The 21,866-nt window shown below is 46.4% G+C and overlaps 1 protein-coding gene across 2 annotated transcripts; it reads left to right on the top strand.

The window, feature by feature from the left end:
• The first annotated feature begins 341 nt into the window (after positions 1-341).
• On the top strand, positions 342-11,959 carry TINCR (TINCR ubiquitin domain containing). 2 transcript variants are annotated; one of them, XM_074308536.1, is made up of 3 exons: positions 342-853; positions 8,689-8,787; positions 9,981-11,959. In XM_074308536.1, the coding sequence occupies exons 1-2, from the start codon at positions 549-551 to the stop codon at positions 8,777-8,779; spliced, it is 396 nt and encodes a 131-aa protein (XP_074164637.1). In that variant the 5' UTR covers positions 342-548; the 3' UTR covers positions 8,780-8,787; positions 9,981-11,959. The 2 variants fall into 2 exon arrangements, with proteins under 2 accessions (XP_074164637.1, XP_074164647.1); XM_074308546.1 differs by lacking the exon at positions 8,689-8,787 and having other exon boundaries at positions 348-853.
• Positions 11,960-21,866: the final 9,907 nt, after the last annotated feature.

The following is a 21,866-nucleotide window of genomic DNA, read 5'->3' as shown; positions in this document are numbered from 1 at the left end:
CCACCGGTTTGTAACTTTCTCATCTGTAAAACGAAGGCTTAGCCTGGGGTCCCCAGAGCTTTCTGGAACTACATTCTGTGTTCTTGGGCCCATCCCGGCTCTGATATTCTGGGTTCTACAGTCCCTTCTATTTGGGGCTTTCTTTACCGTGTCCTGGCCTCCCGACCAGAAACTTTTGTGGCGTCTGGACGCTCCTGTCCCTGGGAAGAGTGGTTCTGAAGCGGAAGCGTACCTGCCCGGCCCGGCCCAGCCCTGCCCCTGGCTCCGGGCCGGCCGCCTCGGTCCCTGCCCCTGGCCCGCCCCCGCCCCGCCCCCGCCCCGTCTGGGAGGCCCGGGCCCGGAATGCCGAGGGGAGGGCAGCGGAGCCAGCCGAGCAGACCGGCAAGCCCTGACAGGTTGGGCCACAACAGGTTTGGGCTGCAGTGGGGGCGGCCCCGGCCTCGCCTGCCCCGGCGTTTGGAGGAGGCGGCGAGGGGCCTCGGGACGCCTCCCGGGCTCCCCAGCCCAACCTCGGCCAGGCGGCTCCGGGGGCCCCGAGGGCAGGGGCCATGGAGACCCTGCGCCGGAGCCTGTCCCGCTGGAAGCGCTACCACATCCAGGTGCACGTGTCCGAGGAGGACCTGCTGCTGCCGCTGACCGTGCGGCCGGCGGACACCGTGAGCGACCTGCGAGCCCAGCTGGTGCGCCAGGGGGTCTCGTCCTGGAAGAAGGCCTTCTACTACAACGCCAGGCGGCTGGGCGAGCAGGACACCCTCCGCGAGGTCAACGTGCAGAACGGCTCCGTCCTGCTGCTCGTCAGTGACGCCAAGTGCCCGCTGGAGCCGGCCGACAGGCCCGGGCAGCCGCTGGACGGGTGGGGAGCTGGCGACTGCCTGGTGGGCGGGGGGAGGGGGGGCTCCGCTGGGCAGTGGGGGGGCCTGGGAGGTCAGGCACAGTCTGCGCCCCCGCTTAGTGAGGGAGGGCACTGGACGGCCGGGGCGGGGGCTCGCTGGGCAGTGGGGGGGCCTGGGAGGTCAGGCACAGTCTGCGCCCCCGCTTAGTGAGGGAGGGCACTGGACGGCCGGGGGGGGGGGGGGGCTCCGCTGGACAGTGGGGGGGCCTGGGAGGTCAGGCACAGTCTGCGCCCCTGCTTAGTGAGGGAGGGCACTAGATGGCCAGGGGTCCGGATAGTTGGGGTGTCTGGGAAATCATAGGACAACTAAGAGACTGCACTCTCCCTCCCCTGCTTAGCGTGGTAGCTCACTGGATAACTGGGGGACCTGGGCTCCTCTGGGCAGTGAGGGTATCTAGAAAGTGACGGGACGATCTGGGGGCCGGCTTCCGCTGGGCAGTGGCGGGGTCTGGGAGGTCACGCACACTCTGCGCCAGGCTTAGCGTGGAAGGGCACTGAGTGGCCCAGGGGCTTGTGCCAGAGCTGAGCAGGGGGTGGGTGCACCTGGACTGCCAGGGGACCAAACCTCCCTTGGACCATGGAGATCACAGGAAGAGGTGGGGGGGACAGGGAGGGGAGGGGGACTGTGCCTCCTATGAGAAAGTGGGAGCCTCAGGGTTCATAGCATAGGGGAGCATAGGAAATCACTGGCTAGGCAGAGGTCCTGAGCAAAGGATCATTGGGCAGTCCGAAGTCTCAGGTATCTGGGGAATGGGTGGGGAGCCTGGGAATCCACTGGGTGCAGGTCCTGGGAGTCTCATGGCTTGGGGGAGGTGCCCCAGAGTTTACTAGATGGAGATGGAGGTGTCTATGAGAAGGCCAGAGGCTGGAGAATGGATAGGGAACCAGTGGGGGCCTTGAAAATTTTTCATGTTGCTGAGTTTGTAGCATTGGATATTTTGGGAGAGAAGGCCAGTCCTCCCTTGGTCCTTGATGGGGATGGAGTTGGAGATAGCAATGATGGGGGCTCTTGAAGAAGGCCCCTAGGGGTGGGGGCAATGACTGGGAACCAACAGCTTGTTAAGAAAGTATCTCCCCCCCCCCACACTTTTTATGGTGGATGGAGATTGGAGGTTGCTCAGGAATCAAGACCATGGAAATTAGAATCCTAGTATGGCTTTAGAGCTGGAAGGGACCTTAGAGGCAATCTAATACAACCTTCATTTTTTATTCCTGGGGAAACTGAGACTTCGAGAGGTTCAGTGATTGATCCAAGATCACATAATTCAGTGTCAGACACAGGATTTGAACCAGTACATAATGCTTTTTTTTTTTTTTTTTTTGGTTCACCCTGGAGAAAAATGACAGTGATAAGATGACACCACATTTCATCTATCCATACAATAGGCCCCCAAATATAGCAGCGTTGTGGCCTGTCCTGGCACCATTTTTATATGAACTCCATCAGATTTAAGATGAGAAGAGAGAACCGTAGTGATGATTATATTGACAATTCCCATTTCAATAGCACTATATTCTCCTTACATCAGTGTGAGGTGGACAGTGCCAGGATTTTTATTCCATTTTCAATAGATGAGAAATTATATGAAGGTATATTTTCAAATTTAACATATTCCAGTGTATCTGGATCCAGATAGATAACACTTCCTGGCTGTGTGACTATGGGTAAGTCACTTAACTCCAACTGCCTCAGCAAAATTCCCTCTCTCTCTGTCTCTCTCTTTCTTTGTGTATATATGTATACATATATATATATATATATATATATATATATATATATATATATATTCTATTTCAATAGATGAGACTCAGAAAAGTGTGGCTGCTTGCCTGGGGTCAGCTAATGAGCATCAGAGCCAGGATTCAGGGTCAGTTTAGGGCAAATCTGTTCAGACATAGCTTGGATATCTACCCAGTTCCCTTCTAGCCTGGGCATTCAATGACTAGAAGAACTTTTTGAAAATAATTTGCAAGAGTACTTTGACTATCTGGCTGGTCTGAGCACCCCCTTTCTTAACACCCCCATCCCTTTGCATCTGCCCAGGAAGTTTAGATTCATAGAGGGGAATATTGGGCAAACTGATCAACACTATTAATCCCAGAGTGCCTGAAGCTGGAAGGTATCTCCATAAACTAGAACAATAATATCCTGACTTTACAGAAGGAGAAATTTGAGGTAAGGACTTGCTGAAAAACACATTAGGGCACTAGAAACTAGTTTTGTTGCCTCAAGGAGAGGGCCCTCAGATACTTGTTAGCTGGGTGACCCTGGACAAGTCACTTTGTTCTGTTTACCTCAGTTTCCTTATCTGTAAAATGAGCTGGAGAAGGATATAACAAATCACTGTAGTATCTTTGCCAAGAAAATCCAAAATGGGGTCATGAAGAGTTGACTGAAAAATGAATGAACTTTCTAACCCTGGGTCATAAAATCATTGAATCTGGGACTGGGGTTGGAATGGACCTTTGAAACTCCCGATTTGTCTGTTTATAATACAGTGGCCAAGAGCTGGCTTTTAGGTCAGGAGTTATGGGTTTCACAGCATCAGCTTTGACCCTATATGATAGGGAAACTGTCACCTCACCTCATTGTCCTCTACATTTCCTATCTGTCAAATGGGTAAGCTAACCCCACTTTACCATATATCTCACAGGGATGTTATAAGGAAAGAGCTTTATAAGTCCCGAGGCACCATAAGGAGGTGGGATGTCACTCCACAGTCCAGATTGTAGAGATTTGATGTGATCTGGGAGTCAGGAAGATTCCCTCTCCTCTCCAGATATTGACACATACTGGTTGTGTGAAATGGGCGTCACAACCTCTCTAGGACTATAAGTGACTGATGAGTTGCCGATCTTTATCAGTGGAGGCAGTTTTCACACTGGGAGCTCTGAGCCAATCTGGGGGCCAATGCAACAACAGATTAGGTCACGTTGAGTCTCAGCAGAACAGAAAGTGCTGGACAGGGGTGCATAAGCTGGTGTGCTTTTTAGTAGCTAACTCCAAATAAGTCCCAGTTTTCAGACACCATGGGACGGTGGGGAGAAGAAGTGGGGATTTCAGGGCAAAGAGCAGATAGACCTGTTGCCCCAGGCAGCTAAACCAGCCCAGCAGCTCTGCCCTTCTTTTCCCAGCATGGCATGAGTTGGTACCTCCTCAGGCCACTGTCGGTGACTCTGGACTCAGTAACTGAGGCTTGACGAGCTTCACTGAAGCTCTGGAGGCAGAATCTCAGGGTGCTGGCCCGCTTAGCTGCTTCAGTTCTGGTCTATCCCTCCATTGCCTTAAAACTTGTGCTCTGGAAGATGAGCCTGCCTCAGATGAGGTAGTGTGGTGTAATGGCTAGATTTGGACTTTGAGGACTTGGATCTATGTTTGGGACCCTAGGTAAATCATCTGCCCTCTTTCAAGCTCAGTTTCGAGCCCATCTGTAAATGAGATTATACATTAGGTGACCTTTATGGTTCTGAACTTTCAGCTCTGATTATGAGTTTCCTAATTAAGTTGGGACTTACTGTGTGATCTCAGGGAAACTCCTTCCTTTTATGAGTCTCTCTGTTCCTCCTCATTCTTCAAAAGCAGTTGAGTTAGAGCAGCCAGAGCAATGAGTGGATTTGCAGTCTGGGAGCCCTTGGGTTCACCTGGACAGGGTGTTCACTTCTCAAACTCTGTTTCCTCATCTTTAAAATGAGCGTAATAATGCTTAGAGTATTTATCTCCTGTGTTGTGGCAAGGATCACATGAGAATATATGTAGAATGCTTTGCTGATGTAAAGCCCTTTGCAAATTTTACCTATCATCATTTCATCAAAGCAAATTTAATCATCATCATCATTAATGTTTTCCTTACCATAGCCCTGTGGGGAGTAGGTTTTGCAAGGGTTATTATTCTAATTTTACATCGGAGGAAACTGAGCCTCAGAAAGATGAGGAGTCTGGATTCAAATTCTCTTGACTGCAAGCCCACTGGCCTTGGGTTCCTTACTAAAGGTGTGGTTGAACCAGGTGACTTCTAGGGCTCCTCCTCTAGCTCTGAATTCCGTGCCAAATCGCTAAAGGGTGATTTCTTTTGTCACTGTAACAAAGGAGAAAAATTACTATAATTTGAGACCCACTGTCAAGCATCAGGAATCCCAGGCTTTGTGTTTATTGGGGGGTTTCTCACCAAATTCTTTTTCATTTATGTCCCCATTAAAATCTCCCCACTGAAACCCTGAAAATCTGGCATCCATCTAGATCTCCACAAGAAAATAAGGGATCTCAAGCAAGCATTAAAGCTGACACAACAATTGGTTATAAGACAGGTTATATTCTACCTCACATGAAAAGGACTTTTATCCTAGGCCACAAATAGTCAAGCCAATGCTTCTTCCCTCTCCCCTTCTCCCGGAGTTCCTGTGCTCCAGCAATGGTGTAATAAATATGGAGGCAGGAGAGAACTGGGCTTGGCTCTAATATTTACTCTCTGTATGAACATGGCTAAGCTATTTAGCCCCGGTCTTCTCATCTACAAAGTATATATTATAACTATCTCACTGAATATGGTAAGACTCAAGATGTCATAAAAGTCTGTGATCTTAAAGCATTATAAAAGGATTGGCTATTATTATTATTATTGAATGCTTTTTCCTCTTCAACCCCAAGGACAGCTGGACTGCTATGGAGGCAAGCAAACTGCCATTTGAGTGGGCTTCTGCCTCAGGCTCTGCCAGATGTATAGACCCACTCTGGATGAAACTTCTTCAGCTTGGGGAGCAAGTGTTTTATCTAGGGTGCTATGTAATCCTATAGTCAATGAGAATAACAGTAAAGAGATAACTGTGTGCCCCCAGGTCCCGGATTAAGGAGTTAGGCAAGTACCTGGGATGTTGAAGGGATGTGAGGAGGTTACAAGTATAGCAGAGCAAGTGATCAATGGGAGCTCAAACCAAACTTCAAGGTGCATCAGATTCCAACCCTACCTTTGCATTTTGTGACCTTATGAGATAGTTTGTGGCCAGACTGGGGAAGCCTTGCAGAATAATAGCATTTATACAGTCCTTTAAAGTTTGACAAATTCTTTTATAAATATTTTCTCCTTTGATTCTCACATCATGATACCTTAAGAGGTAGGTGCTATTATTATTCTCATTTTATAGATGAGAAAACGGAGGCAGACAGAGGCTAAGTGTCTCAACCAGAGTCACACAGCTGGTATATGTGTGTAAGGTCAGTTCCCAACTTTAAGTCCAGGGCTGGTGAGATGATTTCCATGTCCCAGGGGCCATCCTTGCTATTACCCTTGTGGATCTCAGAATAGACTGTAGAAAGGCCCTCATGTAGCATCTTTAACCCTGTGTTCTAATTCAGGTTCTCCTACTTTGTGAAAAGCCCTGTCCATCTCTGAGCTCTCCATTTCTTCCTCTGTAAAACCTAAGGACCCTGCTAACTAAAACATTGCAGAAAATCATGCCATCTTGAATTTTCCTTTGTTCTAAAATGCTTTCCTGACAATAGACCTAGGGGGCAAGCAGAAATAAGTATTTTATCTACATTTTACAGAGGAGAAGACAGACTTAGAAAAGTGTATGATTTCAAGAGGATCAGAGATTTCAAGCTAGAAGGAAACTGCCATCTTCTTTCAATAATGAACAAACTAAGTCCAACAGAAGTGAAGGGACTTACCCCATTAGTCTGTAAGCTCCTCAAGGACAGGGACTGTCTTTTGCCTCTTTTTGTATCTCTAGCTCTTAGCACAGTGTCTGGCACATAGTAGGCACTTAATGTTTTTTGAATTAAAATACCCAAGGTCACTTATGCTTTGTAGTAGGCTAGAAAATCCAAGATTAGGACTTTGACTCCAGATCCTAAACTACTTTCATTGGTGTTACCTAGCCTAGATTCCCCACTCTTTCCTCCCCTCCACTAGAGATCATTTGCTTCACCCCTGAAGTTTTATGGAAATGGGATACACAGTCTAGAATGGAGAATGGATTTTTCCAAGCTCACCCTAATTAAAAAAAAACACAAAAAACCTTAAGAGAGAGAGAGAGAGAGAGAGACAGACAGACAGACAGACAGACAGAAGAACAGAGACAGACAGAGAGAGAGAGACAGAGACAGAGACAGAGAGAGAGAGAGACACAGAGAGACAGAGACAGAGAGAGACACAGAGAGAGAGAGAGAGAGAGAGAGAGAGAGAGAGAGAGAGAGAGAAAGAGACAGAGACAGAGATAGAGAGAGAGAGAGACAGAGACAGAGACAGAGAGAGAGAGAAAGAGAGAGAGAGAGAGAAAGAGACAGAGAGAGAGAGACAGAGAGAGAGAAAGAGACACACAGAGACAGAGAGAGAGAGAGAGAGAGAGAGCGCATGCGCACTTCAGTCTATGTTCAGATACAATCTGTTTCTTCTCTGGGTAGGGATAGAATTTTTCATCCTAAGTACTTCAGAGTTGTTATGCATCATTGTACTACTGAGAATAGCAAAGTCATTCACAGCTGGTCATCCCATCCCAGCTATTATTTTGTATACAATACATTTCACTTTGCTTGGGTTCATGGAAGACTTTCTAGGTTTTTTTCTGAGAGCATCCTGCTTATTATTTTCCACAAAACAATGATATTCTATGACAACCACATATCACAATTTATTCAGCCATTCCTTGATTGACAGGTATCCCTTCAATCTCCATTTTTTGTCCTGAGAAGAGAGCTGCTACAAATATTCTTGTACATATAGGTTCTTTTCCTTTTTAAAAAAATCTGTTGTTTCATGCCCAGTGGAGGTATTGTTAGGTCAGAGAATAGAGCAGAGGTCCCTTGTAAGGCCCCAAGGAATGTTTTGGGGTTGGGGCTATTGAGGGATGGGAGGAAGCATTTTATCTATGATACAACAGAAACATCAGTGGATTGGTATTCAGTAGTAGATCTACTTTTTAGCTATCTGTGTTACATTGAATGAGTCCTTTCACTCAATGTATGCTGGGTCTCAAGCCCAGTGCTTGCTGGATCAAGACAATCCTTTGTTGAGTCATTTTCAGTCGTGTGTGGCTCTTGGTGAACTTTTTGGGATTTTCTTGGCAAAGTTACTGGAATGGTTTGCCATTTCCTTCAGCTTATTTTATAGATGAGGAAACAGGCAAACAGAGTCAAGTGACTTGCCTAGGATCACACAGCTTGGAAGACTCTGAGGACAGATTTGAACTCAGGCTCAGTGCTCTGTGCTCCGGGTACTCTCTAGCTGCCCAAGTTTTTTTTAGCCTTCTCCAAAGGAAAGATGGACTGCCTGGGCAGGTAGTTGAAGTCTCTGAACTTTTGATATCAGGAATGTTATGAAGGAGATACTATTCAGGTATGGGTTGGGCTAGCCAGCCTCGGAGGTTTCTTATAGTCCTTAAATTCTATAGTTCCTTCATCTGTAAAATGAGAAAGCTGGGCTTCCATGATATCCAAGGTTCCTTCCAGCTCTGATATTCTCTGACTCTTAAGTCCCTGCCTCTCTCTGGGTCTCAGTTACTTCATCTGTAAAATGGGAGGAGAAGTTAATTAGAGAGGTAGTTGTGGTGACTTAGAAACAGCACTGGATTTGGGGTCAGAACAGCTGGGTTTGATTTGTGGCAGTAATAGATAACCATCATTTCACCTTATTATCTATGTAATGGGTAACTATTTTACCACTCCTGGCCTCAGTTTCCTCACCAGTAAAATGGCACTAACAAGACTTAGTCTATTTATCTCATAGGGTTATTGGGAGGGAAGCATTTGGTCAATTTAATAGTGCTTTAGAAATCTGAGTTGTTATTCTTGGAACCCTCAGGCTGCCCCATACTAGTGGAGATACCCTGAGGCGAGATGCTTCCTGGGCCCCGGAGGACAAGTTCCCTGCTGCCTATGAATCACAGCTGTGACTGGGAAGGTATGGCAGGAGAAAGCCCAGTTTGGTGCTTGAAGCCTGGCCTACATTGGTGAACTCACCAATTGCTATTCACACCACAGCTCTCAGAGAGCCTGTCCCCAGGACCTGCCTGTTACCCTCCTCCTGGGCTATAAAATGGTTCCCTTTTCTCCCCCTAGGCCAGCTGGCTGGGACCTGCAAAAAGTGGATTTCTGAACCCTCCCTTTCTGCTTCTCATACCCAGCTTCTAAAACTATGGTTCGTGACCCCATATGGGATCTCATAACTGAATGGAGGGGGCGTGAAATTATGATTTATTATCAATAAATGTTTGATTTGTACACCTATGTTGTATATAGGTATATAACGTGTAAAAACTGGGTGAAAATGGGTCATGAGTGGAAAAAGTTTAAGAAACCCTGCCCTAGGAGGTCCCAGAACCTCAATAGAGATGGGACACAGTTTTTGGTGGGGTTGTAGGTAGTGAAGAAATCCATTTCCACTAATCTTCACAGATTATACTCTCTACATGGCCTTGGACAGGTAGCTTCTTTCCTCAGTTTCCCCACCTATAAAATGGAACTAACAATCCTTGTCCCTATCTCTGTTGAGTATATTGGTATATTTAATTGAATGAGAGACTAAATGGGGAAATGCTTTGGAAAAAATACAGTGAAGAATTGTTCTCATTCTCCTGCTCTCTTAGGGGCTAAGAAAACCTTGAGATTTATTATTGGTCAATCATTCTCATTTTGCCTTTAAAAAATGAGGGGCTTGGCTAGATAATCCTTTCCAGCTCTAAATCATATGATCTTATGGACTTGAAATGGGGTTGAGAGGAGTTCATTCCAGTGGGACCAAAGTCTGAGGCTGATTGAGGATGGAGGTTATGGGGTTCTCTCCTACTTCCTGAATCTCATCTCCCCACCTGTCCTTGCACACCTGGCTCTTGCCAGCCTTTCCTGTGCCCTTCATTTTGTTTCCACTGCTCAGAATCTTCTCCTTTCTCCAACTTTACCTCCTTCTAGCTTTAGCTCAGGCTCTGCCTTCTGTCCTGACCTCCTCCTTCATGGGCTGCCATGATGTCTACAATTGCTGAACTTCTTTAGGTTGTATGTGTGTGTGTGTGTGTGATCTTCCCAGCTATACTAGGAGATCCTTAAGGACGGGGGCCTGGATCTTACATACATATATCTCTGTTTTTTTACCTGTAGGGAGCAGCAAACTGGCCTGAAGACGATGATTGAGTGGGTCTGACCAAGATAACTACCACAGTTCCAGAAGCAGCCATGAGGTTTCGTGTGTTTCCTGCTCACTCCATTCAAGAGCCCCCTCTGTCATTTACAGCATTACCCATGTCCTGTGGGGAAGAGGCTGGTATAGGCAGGTCCTATACTGTCGAGTCCTGGGCTGGCCCCAAGAATCTGGGACCAAGACTTGGGTCTGTGTGGGAGGGCTTCTCTTTCGTACATCCTGGTGCTTTTGGTGGTCACCAGCCTGCATGCCTAATAGCCTCATGCAGGGGGTAAGGAGTGGAGGGGAGTAAAAGGGTCCAGTGAGCAGCGGCTGGAATCTCAACTCTTCAAGCCAGACCAAGTCAGATTTTCACCTGGAACCTGAACCTTTGGTAGCTTCCTTGGTGCCGCTCCAAGGGGGTGGATTTGAGGGCGTCTGACTTCGCTTGATCAATAGTGGACACAGTAGTACTTGGCAGGATCCCCCACATTCTGGGCAGAGCACATCGACATTCCAGGTGGCATGGCCCACTGCTCCAAAGTTGGGGATGTTCTGACATCTCAGGGACATTGCTCCAACATCCAGGGCAGGGTATCCATCCCAAAACTTTTTCTTTGTCTCAAGGAGAACTTTGGACTCTTGGCCACTTCCTACCTCATAGCTTTTAAAGCAGGGCTGGAGAAGGTAGTGTCCTGGGTGCATCTCTGAGTGAAAATATTTATATTTCAAGCATTGGTATCGAGTGGAAGCCGATAACCAGCCCTGCCTGAAGAGAAATAGTGTTTTAATTAAGAGTCATGTTTACTATGGAATGATTGTACAGGTGCAGAATAAAATAGGGGAGCTGATGAGAGGCAGCTTGCGTTTCAAATGATGGATCTGTGAGCCAAGAAGCTATGTTGCTTATCCCAGAATATCTTCCCTGGCACAAATCCTGTGGGGGTTAAGGCTTCCTCATGCCTCTCAGCCTGCCCATCCTGGACCCTGAAGGATTGGGTGGGGGAAATGAGCACTTGTTCTAATTCTTTTATCTAAAAGGCTTCCATGTTTGCAATGACTTTTTCTTAATCAGAACCCCTAGGAGATAGTAATGCTAGTATTCCCATTTTACAGATGAGAAAACTGAACTTTCAAATGATTATCTTGTCCATACTCATGCAGCTAGAGTATCAGAGAGGATTTGAACTGAGGTTGCCCTGACTCCAAATTTTGGGCTCTTTCTAGTACAACAGAGCCTTCCATAGACCTAGAACACTGTAAACTTAACAAGAATTGATAGGATACAAATTCTAGAACCTGGATAATTCATGGGTCCTCTGTGCTTCTGAATTTGCCATTTGAACCATGGAATCAGACTGAGTTCTTGGAGAGTAAGGACATGGACTTCTTTTTCCATCTACCACATTGTCTGACACAGACCTAGGCAATAGAGAAAATTCTTAGATTTGTGGAAAGCTGCAAACCATCATAGAAAGAAAAAAGTATTATACTTGGAATTCAAAATCCTGGATTCAAATTTCAACTTTTCCCTCTTGTTTTTCCTTTGTGTAACCCCCTCCTTTTTAAAAACATCTTTTATTTTGATAAAATTTTGTTAAAATATCATAACCTCGCTTTCTATGGCTTACTATGTGCCCAATGGACAGATCTTCTTAAGATCATCTTCATAACATTTCCTTCATGTTTCAAGAGATGAAAATGACTGTACAAGATTAAGTACAAAATAGACACAATATCTATGTGTGAGATTTTACTCCCTATGCAGCTTTATATTTGAAACAATGTATTAACTAGAAATATTGTCCTTCTGTAGTTTTGTCAAATTTAATGGAAATAGGTTCATTATTAATGTCAGTATCACTGGTCTGATATTTACCCCCAAAATTGTATTTTTCAAAAAAGGCAGTGTGGAAACTAGAATGCTACTGGCTGTTTGGTGAATAAAACATCAGAACAAGAATTTCACAGAGTCTCAAACTTTAAAATTATGTTTTTTTCAAACTGCATCCATTCCCCTGCATTGAAGATGTGAAGCCCAATTCCATTCCTCTTTGTATGTGGTTTGTGCTCATACTGAACATCCAGATGTCTAAATACTTCTGTTGCTTCCGAGTTTTATCATTTTCTTCAACTAAACTGCAACCAGTTTCATCTTTCCTTTTAGTATCCATTGGTTTTCTGACTTCAACATTTTGGTCCTTTGTTTCCAAATTCAATTTCCCCCCCAAATTTTAGCAGACTGTGACTTATCCCCTTCTTTTTTCACCTTGCCAAAGCATTTTCCTTTTCCTGTCCAACATATTTTGTTGGATTCACAGCTGCTGGATTATAATAGCTAGGTATAGCTATTCCCTTCTCTGCCAATACTTTGGTCTGTAGTGCAGCTATTTGAGGTGTCATGGCTATCTGAGGAGTTACTTGCCTCTCTGATAGCAGAAAAGCAGCAACACTGAAGACAGACTCTCCAGTAACTGCAGCTGCTGCTATTTCTTGCTGTTTCTGTTTTTCAACCATTTCTTTTTTTCCTCTGTTCTTGCAATTACTTTGCTCTGTTCCATTTTCAAGCTAATGCTTCTTGTGCATCCATTGCTGTGTTTTGCCCTCTAAAAGGAAGTGGATTGGGAGTCTGATTTAAATCTTGGCTAAATATTCACAGCTTTTCAGTTTTCTTCTCCCAATTTCTGCTTCTGCTTTTATGTCTATGTCTTGACTTTGGCTGAGACCTAACCTGATGCTTTCTCTCCCTGCTTGTAGAGCTTGATGTCTTCCCTTTTCTGCTTTTACTGAGATTATGAGACCCAAATCTTAAATGACTTCAGCCTCTTGATGAGGCTTCTGTCTGTCCTTACCATTTTCAGGTGAATTTAATATTTCCACTTATCAAAAGAATGCTCTATGATTTGTATTTCTTGGAGGACTTGTCTTTGGATTCATGTCTTCTTGCCTCTTTGCTTCTGCTTGGACTTCCCTGTTTTCTTCATTATCTGACTTCCATCTTCTTCCTCTTGACTTCAATTGTGTCTTGAGTAATGATATTTTGATGTTCTAAGAGAAACAGAGGCAACAGAAGGCTTTTAAAAATCTCTAGCTGGAGATGACTTTTCTGTAGCTATTCTGTTCATTCTATGTCATTAGCTGCCATGTTCCAGAATCCTAGCTGCTGGTACCATACCTCCACCAGCTGCTCTCACCAGTATCTGCAGCCTGATTAAAATACTTGCATCCAAGAGGATGACACAAAGGGGCAGGGGCCTGTGATACTGCAAAACATCCTGGGGATCCTTTTTCTGAGCTTTGACTTCACTATCAGAGCCTCAGTTTCTGATCTGCAAAATAAGGATAATAATATTTGCAGAGCCTACCCCAGAATTGGGAGGAAGTGATTTGTAGTCTTAAAGACTACAGAGCTAAAAAAGACCTTAGAAATTATGGACTCCACATATTTTACGGAGGAAAAACCCGAGGCACAGAGAGGAAGAGGCTTGATGGCTAGCAAGGGCAGAGTTGGCATCTGAACCCAGATCCTCTGACTCCCAATTCTCTTTCATTGCTTTTAACATCTCTATAGTATTTTCTATAAAAGATGGAACTATTGCTTCATTGAATGAAAAAATGACCTTTCCTCTCTAGAAAGGGTTGCTTTGGTCTCATTATGAGATTGCACCATGGAGACAAAGGAGGCTGCTGGCAACCACATAAGTAAATATATTCCTCAGATATAGCCCCACTGACTCAGAGTGTCCTTGCAAGGAGTCCTAGATTAAGAGGATTTGAGGCTTGGTTCTGTCATTGATTATATATACAATCATGCTGAGTCCCATCCTTTCTTGGGATCTCAGATTTCCCACCTGCAAAATGAGACCCAGAGGTTCCTAAAAACCCGTCTAACTCGGAAAATCATTGTTCTATGTTCTAAGCTCCCAAATCTAGCTTTCTATAGTTCCTATCCAAGTCCTGCTCCAGCTCTAACATTTTGCATTCTACATTCTAAGCTCCTTTCTAGACATTCTCTATTCTAAGGGTCCTTCCAGTTCCAAATTCTCTGATGCCTTGAAGGCACAAGGCACGCTGTTATTGATTGAGAACACTAGCATCTTCCCCCAACAGATCTTCTCACTTCCCTGCTCATCCCTGAATTTGCAATCACTGTCTTTGCTTAGGATTTGGCCCTAGATTTTGTTAGTCCTCTATCACAAGAGGGAAAGTGCTGAGAACATGATGTGGGAGGTCAAAGTCTTGTCTAGCTGTGAGTCCCAAAGTTTTCTCTTTGAACTCTATGGGATGCAATATACATTCAGGCATCCAGAAAATATATTTTCATGCAATTTTGTTATTGGGTATACATTCATTGGAAGCATATAGCGCACATGGGATACATAAATATGACATACATGTGACATACAGATGACATACCTGCCACCTGTGTGTATGAGTTTATGAGGCATGTGTGGCCATCAGTCAATAAATATTTACTAAACACTCTGTGCCAGGCAGTGTGCTAAGACTAGGAATGAAGAGGAAGAAGGAAGTGAAGTGGTGAAGGAAACAAGATTTATTAAGCACCTACTATGTGCCAGGCAGTGTGCTAACCCCTTCACAAATATCTCATTTGATTTCTGATTTGAATATTAAGATGTCACCATTATCACCCTCATTTCATGAAGAAACTGAGGCAGACAGGTTAGATGACTTGTCTAGAATCATATGGATGGTTAGTATGTGAGGCAGGATTTGAATTCAGGTCTTCCTGACTCCAGCCCTAACTCTCCATCTATTGTGCTACCTAGATGCCTTCATCTCTCACCTCTCTGCCTGTGCACTTGGCCACCCCCCATTCCAGGAATGTCGTCCCTCCTCATCTCGACCACTTAGTCTCTTTGGCTTGTTGAGCTCTCTGAAAAATCAAATTCTGCTTTCTGCAGGAAGCCTTTCCCAGTCTTCTCCTTCTTCTCCATCCACCAGAACTTAAGGAGTTTACATTCTATTGGAGGGGACAACTTATAACTAGCAACAGAGTAGATTGGGAGTCTCAGAGGATGATTTGCTGAGAAGAAGGGAGTGGAAGGGAGACTGTGAAAGGCCTTTTGTAGAAGGTGGAACTTGAACTGAATCTAGGAATGGGACAAGTTGTGAAAAGCTTTAAATGTCAAATAGAGGAAGTTTGATTTGATCCTGGAGGGAGTAGGGAGCCATTGAAGATTATTGAGCTTTTGACATAGAACTTTTATTATTGTCCAGTCATTTCAGTCGTGTCTGACCTTGTGACACATACATAGAGAGATGGGTAAGTGCACTCAAATGTACTTTGCATTTATCCACAGAATACCTATTATACACACATGTGATGGACATCGATAGACATATACAGTACCATATACACCTCTAGGCATCCATATAGATGCACATTCACATTGTACTGATGCACAAGATATACATGTATGCACACGAGAAACATAATTACACACATGCACGCTGGAAGTACACGCAGGGGGATGTATATATAACGGCAACAGTCTGCTCTGGGGACACACTTCCAGCCTCTGCAGGTACACATGCACAAACACACACAGACTAGATGTGCAATGCACAAACAAGCTTGTTAAGAATGTGCTACCATGCCCAGAAGCTGCAGATGCACCTCCTTCCCTCCTCCCAACCTTCTTCCTCCATCTTCTCTCCCTGGGTTGGACTGAGGAGCATTCTGGGCTCCCACGCAGCTGACACCCTGTAACTCTGAAATAAACAGGGAAATTGCATTAACATAAATTTGAATGAGCTTGCCTGGCTTAAATGGCTTCCTAATTTGTCTGCAAACCCTCTAGGTGGTGGCTGAGCAGACCTCCTCATCCAGCATGAGGTGGGGGGAGGGAGGTTTACCTGGGGGGAGCAGAAGAGGAACTTGGGAGCTGGATTCTGATTTCTGGTCCCTGCAGATCTCCCACCCCAACCACCCAGGACAGGGCCTTCTCTCCCCAGCCTGCATCCCTCCTTCTCTGGTTTCTCTTGTCTGCCTCCCTTTCTTCCTCTGCTCTCTCTTCCATCATGCTATCTCACTATCCCTCCCTCATTCTTGGTCTAATTTTGTTCCCCTTTTTATTTATCTTTCTGGGCCTTCATGTGATTTTCCCTCCCTCCCTCCCACTTTTTGTCCCTCCCTTTCACTTTCCTCTCTCTCTCTCTCTCTCTCTCTCTCTCTCTCTCTCTCTCTCTCTCTCTCTCTCTCTCTCTCTCTCTCTCTCTCTCTCTCTCTCTCTGTCTTTCTCTCTCTTCATCAAGCACATTGTGAGTAATGTCTGTTGACTGTCTCACAAATTCTCTGGTTCCCCTTCTTTTCTCTGTCCATCTTTATTTTTCTCTGCCTCCATTTTGGTCTTTTCCCCCTCTTTTTTGATCCTTCCTCTGTTTTGTCTCTGACCCTGTCTCTGTCCCTGTCTCTCTGGCTCTTCTGCTTTTTGTTTCTTTTTTGTTTCCCATCTTTCCTTTTCCCCCATTGATCACAAACCCTGTATTTTCCTTACACAGAGCTAGGCTGCTGTGTCCTAGTTGGAGTCTGGGCCCTGTACCATTCTAAATGCTGTTTTCATGCCCCCCACTGGGCCCATTCCTCTTCCATGATAACCTAAAAGACTCATTCTTGGGTTTCAGGTAAATTTGACTCTTCACAGATTTCACTGGGCAATTAGCCCTGGACTTAGTCCTAGAAAGTCTGGGAGGATTGTATGTGTACACACACATACATAGAGACAGAGAGAGACAAAGACACAGAGAGAGAGAGAGAGACAGAGAGAGAGACAGAGAGAGACAAAGACAGAGAGAGAGAGAGAGAGAGAGAGAGAGAGAGAGAGAGAGAGAGAGAGAGACAAAGACAGAGACAGAGAGAGAGACAGAGAGACAGAGAGACAGAGAGAGACAGAGAAGAGAGAAACAAAGGAGAGAGAGAGAGACAGAGAGAGAGAGAGAGAGAGAGAGAGAGAGAGAGAGAGAGAGAGAGAGAGAGAGAGAGAGAGAGAGAGAGAGAGAGTATGGAAGAAACAAGAGCTGGCCTGACTTTGCCTTCAGGGATCTCCTAGTCTGGGGGGAGATGGAGAAGGAGCAGATTCAGACCCTGCCTCAAAAAAGAAGCAATGGATCCAGGCCCTGCCCTCAGGAAGCTTCTCTTTGGACTGTGGAGGACAAAGTTACAATTCAATTCAACAGACGTTCACAAGGAAGGGTACAGCATGAGACAGAAATACGAAAAATCCTTCTCTTCTTTATCTTCAACCTGAGTATCCTCTTGGCCCCAGATCTGTTATTAAAATGGTTTTCTCATTAAGAAAGCTTTCTTCTCTGCAGAGAGTGGCTCTTATACCTGGCAACTGCTAAACCCCCGAGACAGACTTCTTCCTTTCAGCCTCAACCTTCACAATTGGTTCTAAAGACTTGTCCAGTTCTGCCTGTCACAGAAATGTTAGTAAAAACTCTTAACCCAGTTAACTCCTCCATGAAAGCTGGGATTAGTCTTGAAAGGCCTGTCCAGCCGTGAGATTTTACATTCTGTGTGCTTAGGTCCCAGAATAGGAAGGGACCATAACAGAATGTATACCATGTTCTAAAATTGCTCCAGTTCTGAAATCCTGTGTTCTAAGGGCCCTCCCAGCTCTGACCTCGGGTTCTAAGGCCTTTCCCAGCCCTGACATCCTGAGTTCTAAGGGTCCTCCCAGCTCTGACCTCCTGGGTTCTAAGGGCTCTCCCAGCTCTGATCTCCTGAGTTCTAAGGGCCCTCCCAGCTCTGACATCCTGGGTTCTAAAGGCCCTCCCAGCTCTGACCTTCTGGGTTCTAAAGGCCCTCCCAGCTCTGACCTCCTGGGTTCTAAAGGCCCTCCCAGCTCTGACCTTCTGGGTTCTAAAGGCCCTCCCAGCTCTGACCTCCTGGGTTCTAAAGGCCCTCCCAGCTCTGACCTCCTGAGTTCTAAGGCCTCTCCCAGCCCTGACATTCTGTGTTCCAAGGGCCCTCCCAGCCCTGACATTCTATCCTCTCATGTTCCTCAGCAGTGACTGTTAGTTTACTGTGGTAAGGTCCCTTTCATTTCATTCTTCCAAAGAATAAAAGCCTCTTTAATTGGGGGACAGAAGTGAATGCTTTATGAGAATTCTGTGAAGAATGATGGCTCTGGACTGGAGAGGAGGGGGAGGGAGGCAGCTGGGGGGAGAGGGGGCCCGGCCTCCCTGAAGACCTGGCACTTGCAGGTGGGGAGCAGGCCCAGGCTGGAAAGAGTTTCGGGTGAAACTTGGCAGGCTGAGGCGGCGTGCTCCCGGCCCAGCCTCTCCCTCCCCGACTGCGGCTGGGAAAGCAGGCCAGGGCTCTTCCCGGCCCTCCCAGGGAACCCCATGCTCCCGGCAGCCCCCGGTGCCCGAAGCCCTTGACCTCCTCCTGGCAGACTTGACTCTTCCCCTGGCTTGATATCTCAAGTCCTTTTCTTTTCTTTCTGAGAGTCTGGTAAGTGGCACTCTCCACCTCAGGCTCTGCTTGTCTGCCTGCCTCATGCTCTGAAAAGCTGTTTTTGGTATCGCGAAGGTCGGAGTTAATTTTTCTAAGTGGCAATTAAGCACCAGGTGCCTTCATAAAGCGCCAGGCAGCTCCTGCACGGTACACCAGAAACAGTGGGGAAGGAGGCTTTTCTCTTTGTAGCTGGGACTCTCTCTTGCTGGCTTTTTTCTATCTCTGACACATTGTCTCTGGCCTGGCTTTTTCATCTTATTATTATTTTTAAAATACATTCATTTATTAATAAGCATTTATCAAGTGCTGATTGTGCCCAAACAGGGTACTAGATTCTGGGGATACAAAAGGTAAAAACAAAGCAGTCTCTGCCCTCAAGGAACTTACATTCTGCTGGGAGGAATAATAATAATGATAATAATAAACAATAGCCATCTACTACAGAGCTTTAAGGGTTGCTATGTTTATCTCCATTTTATAGTTTAGGAAACTGAGGCAGAAGTCAAATGACTTGCCCAAGGTCATATATCTAAGTGAGTATTTGATTTATACTACTCCCCCCCCCCCCAGGTAATTCGGGTTAAGTGACTTGTCCAGGGTCACACAGCCAGGAAGTGTTGACTGTCTGAGGTTGGATTTGAACTCCTGTCCTCCCGACTTCAGTGCTGGGCTCTATCCACTGCTCCACCTCGCTGCCCTGTAAGTATTTGAGACTGGATTTGAATTCAAGTCATTATGACTCCAAATTCGATATATGTCTATATCTATTTAGAGATCTATATATCTATTGAATATGAAACAGGATGTGCACAAGTAATTGATTAACACACACACACACACACACACACACACACACACTGCAGGTGTCAGGGATTGGTTGATCATGAGTCAGGTAGGCCGGGACCAACTCCCTGTACAAAGGGAATATCAAACCATTTCTGGGAGTCAGTCAACAAGCGTTTATTAAGCACTTCCTTACTATGGGCCAAACACTATTCTCTGGGCTGGATCACAAAGAGAGGCGAGAGCAGGAGGCGTTTGTGCAGCCCTTTGCGGCTCTGGGCTGGTCTTCCAGCTCCAGCTAGTGTGCTAGCAAACAAGGTCCAACAGGAGGGGCTACATCTCCCTCAGAGTTCCAGAGTGACCCCAGTTTTGAGATTTTCACAGGCCGTTGGCCAAGCCCCCATGCCAGTGTGCTCTGAAGTTCCAGTGTGGTGATTACCGATGATTGACAGCGCCTTTAAACCACTTGGTGTCTCATCAATAGAATGATAATGAGCAGTGATGAATTTTTATAAAGGGGTAGTTGCCGAAAAAAATAAAGCAGGAAAGTACAACGATATCCCCCCATAGGGCAGTCAGGTGGTGCAGTGCACAGAGCACCAGCCTGAAGTCAGGAGGACCCGAGACCCTGTGACCCTGGGCAAGTCACTTAACCCCAACTGCCTCAGTGGGGGGGGGGGTCCACAGTCCCCTCTGCTATCTCAGAACCTGGAGAAAGCCGACACCAGCTCAGAGCAATTGCTACCAAGCTTTCAGCCCAACCCGGTCACTTCTGCTACCGGCTTAGCGTGACTCGTTCCTCTGCACCCTCTCACAAAGCCCTGCACCAAAGAGAAGAGCACAAGCAGAAGCCGCCGCCTCTCAGACACAGGGCTTGCCTAGGAGGACGTGGGCTCGCGGGTCAGCCCAGCACCCCCCCCCACTCCGCTCCCTCCACAGCGGGCGGGTAGGAAGACAAAGCAAAGGGAATCTTTGCCTGAGCTCTCAGCCCGGGCCCCGCAGCCGGGAGGAAGGCCTCTCTCTCTCTTCCAACACAGCTGAGGAGCAGGAAGCCTTCATGGAGCCCCGAGGGGGAGCGGCCCCTCCATTCAACAGCAGCGCGCATTTCTGAGAGCAGATCCCCCCGGGGCTCCCCATGGGCGGGCAACAGGCAGAGCCCCCAGACCACGCTCCGCCGCGCCTTTTTCCAGCCTTCCCCTTAGCTAACGACTGAGAGAGGGGCAGGAGGCGGCGCCGGCCGGGGAGCTAGGTGAGCCTGAGCTCAGAGGACCGAGGGGAGGGGGAGCAGCACCGTAACCATGGCAACGGGACGTGCAAAGGTGCGGAGATGGGACCTCCAAGGTGGTAAACAGGGCAAAGCAAGAGGCCAGTTAGCCAGAGCGTGGACCAGGCAAAGGGAAGGCAGCAACATCAATCTGAACAGCTCTCTCCTATTTCTGTCTCCTTGTCTTTCTCCTATTTCGGATAAACTGTTTCTTTCCTACCTCTGTATCTCTCTCCCTCCTCTCCTCTTTCTGTCTCTGTCTCTGTCTCTCTGCCACTCTCTGTCTCTGTCTATCTCTCTCTGTCTCTGTCTCTGTCTCTCTCTCTCTGTCTCTCTCTGTCTCTGTCTCTGTCACTCTCTGTCTCTCTCTCTGTCTCTGTCTCTCTCTGTCTCTGTCTCTCTCTGTCTCTGTCTCTCTCTGTCTCTGTCTCTGTCACTCTCTGTCTTTCTGTCTCTGTCTCTGTCTCTGTCTCTCTCTCTCTCTCTCTCTCTCTCTCTCTCTCTCTCTCTCTCTCTCTCTCTCTCTCTCTGTTTCTCTCTCCTTTCCTCCCTCCCTCCCCCTCTCTCCCTCTCCTCTCTCTCTCCTTCTCTCCCCACCCTTCTATCTCCATCTCATCTTGGATAAACACTTCCTTTTATCTGTCACGTGCTCCCTACCTCTCCTCTATCTCCTGCTGGGGCATCACACTTCCACCTATTTCTCTTCTCTTTCATTCTCTTTCTTATTTAGTCCTTTGTCATTTTTCCCCCCTGACACTTTCCAAAGGGCAAATAGAGTTCCTGGGTTCCTTTCAAAATGCAATCACAGGATGTCAGAGCTGCAAAGAACCTCAGAAACAATTAAGAGCGAGCTCCTTGTTGTACAAATGATGGAACTGAGAACAGGAAAAGTCGAGCACTTTACCAGAAGCCATGTGTTAGTAAAACAGTTTCCATAGTAATTCAGACCTCTCTGCCCAGCTCTTGTGTTCTGACACGCTATGGCCTTTGCTGGACTTCTGTGTCCCAGCCCACTAAATCATCAGAATTTTGTGCAGCCCCTTCCACTCCCAGTGCATTAACAATGGAAGGAGGCTAGGGTTCAAATTCTTCATGCAGCTTGCCCCTTACCCTCTCTGGGTCTCAGTTTCCATTTGCAAAAGGAGGGAGTTGGGTGGAAAGACATTCAATGTTCTTGGATAGGCCGAGCGAATATAATAAAGATGACAATACTCCCCAAACTAATCTATTTATTTAGTGCTATACCAATCAGACTCCCAAGAAACTATTTTAATGACCTAGAAAAAATAACAACAAAATTCATATGGAAGAATAAAAGGTCGAGAATTGCAAGGG

This window comes from Sminthopsis crassicaudata, chromosome 1 (assembly GCF_048593235.1).
Source record: "Sminthopsis crassicaudata isolate SCR6 chromosome 1, ASM4859323v1, whole genome shotgun sequence".
Lineage (NCBI taxonomy): Eukaryota > Metazoa > Chordata > Mammalia > Dasyuromorphia > Dasyuridae > Sminthopsis > Sminthopsis crassicaudata.
This window is presented reverse-complemented; position numbering and strand designations above follow the sequence as displayed.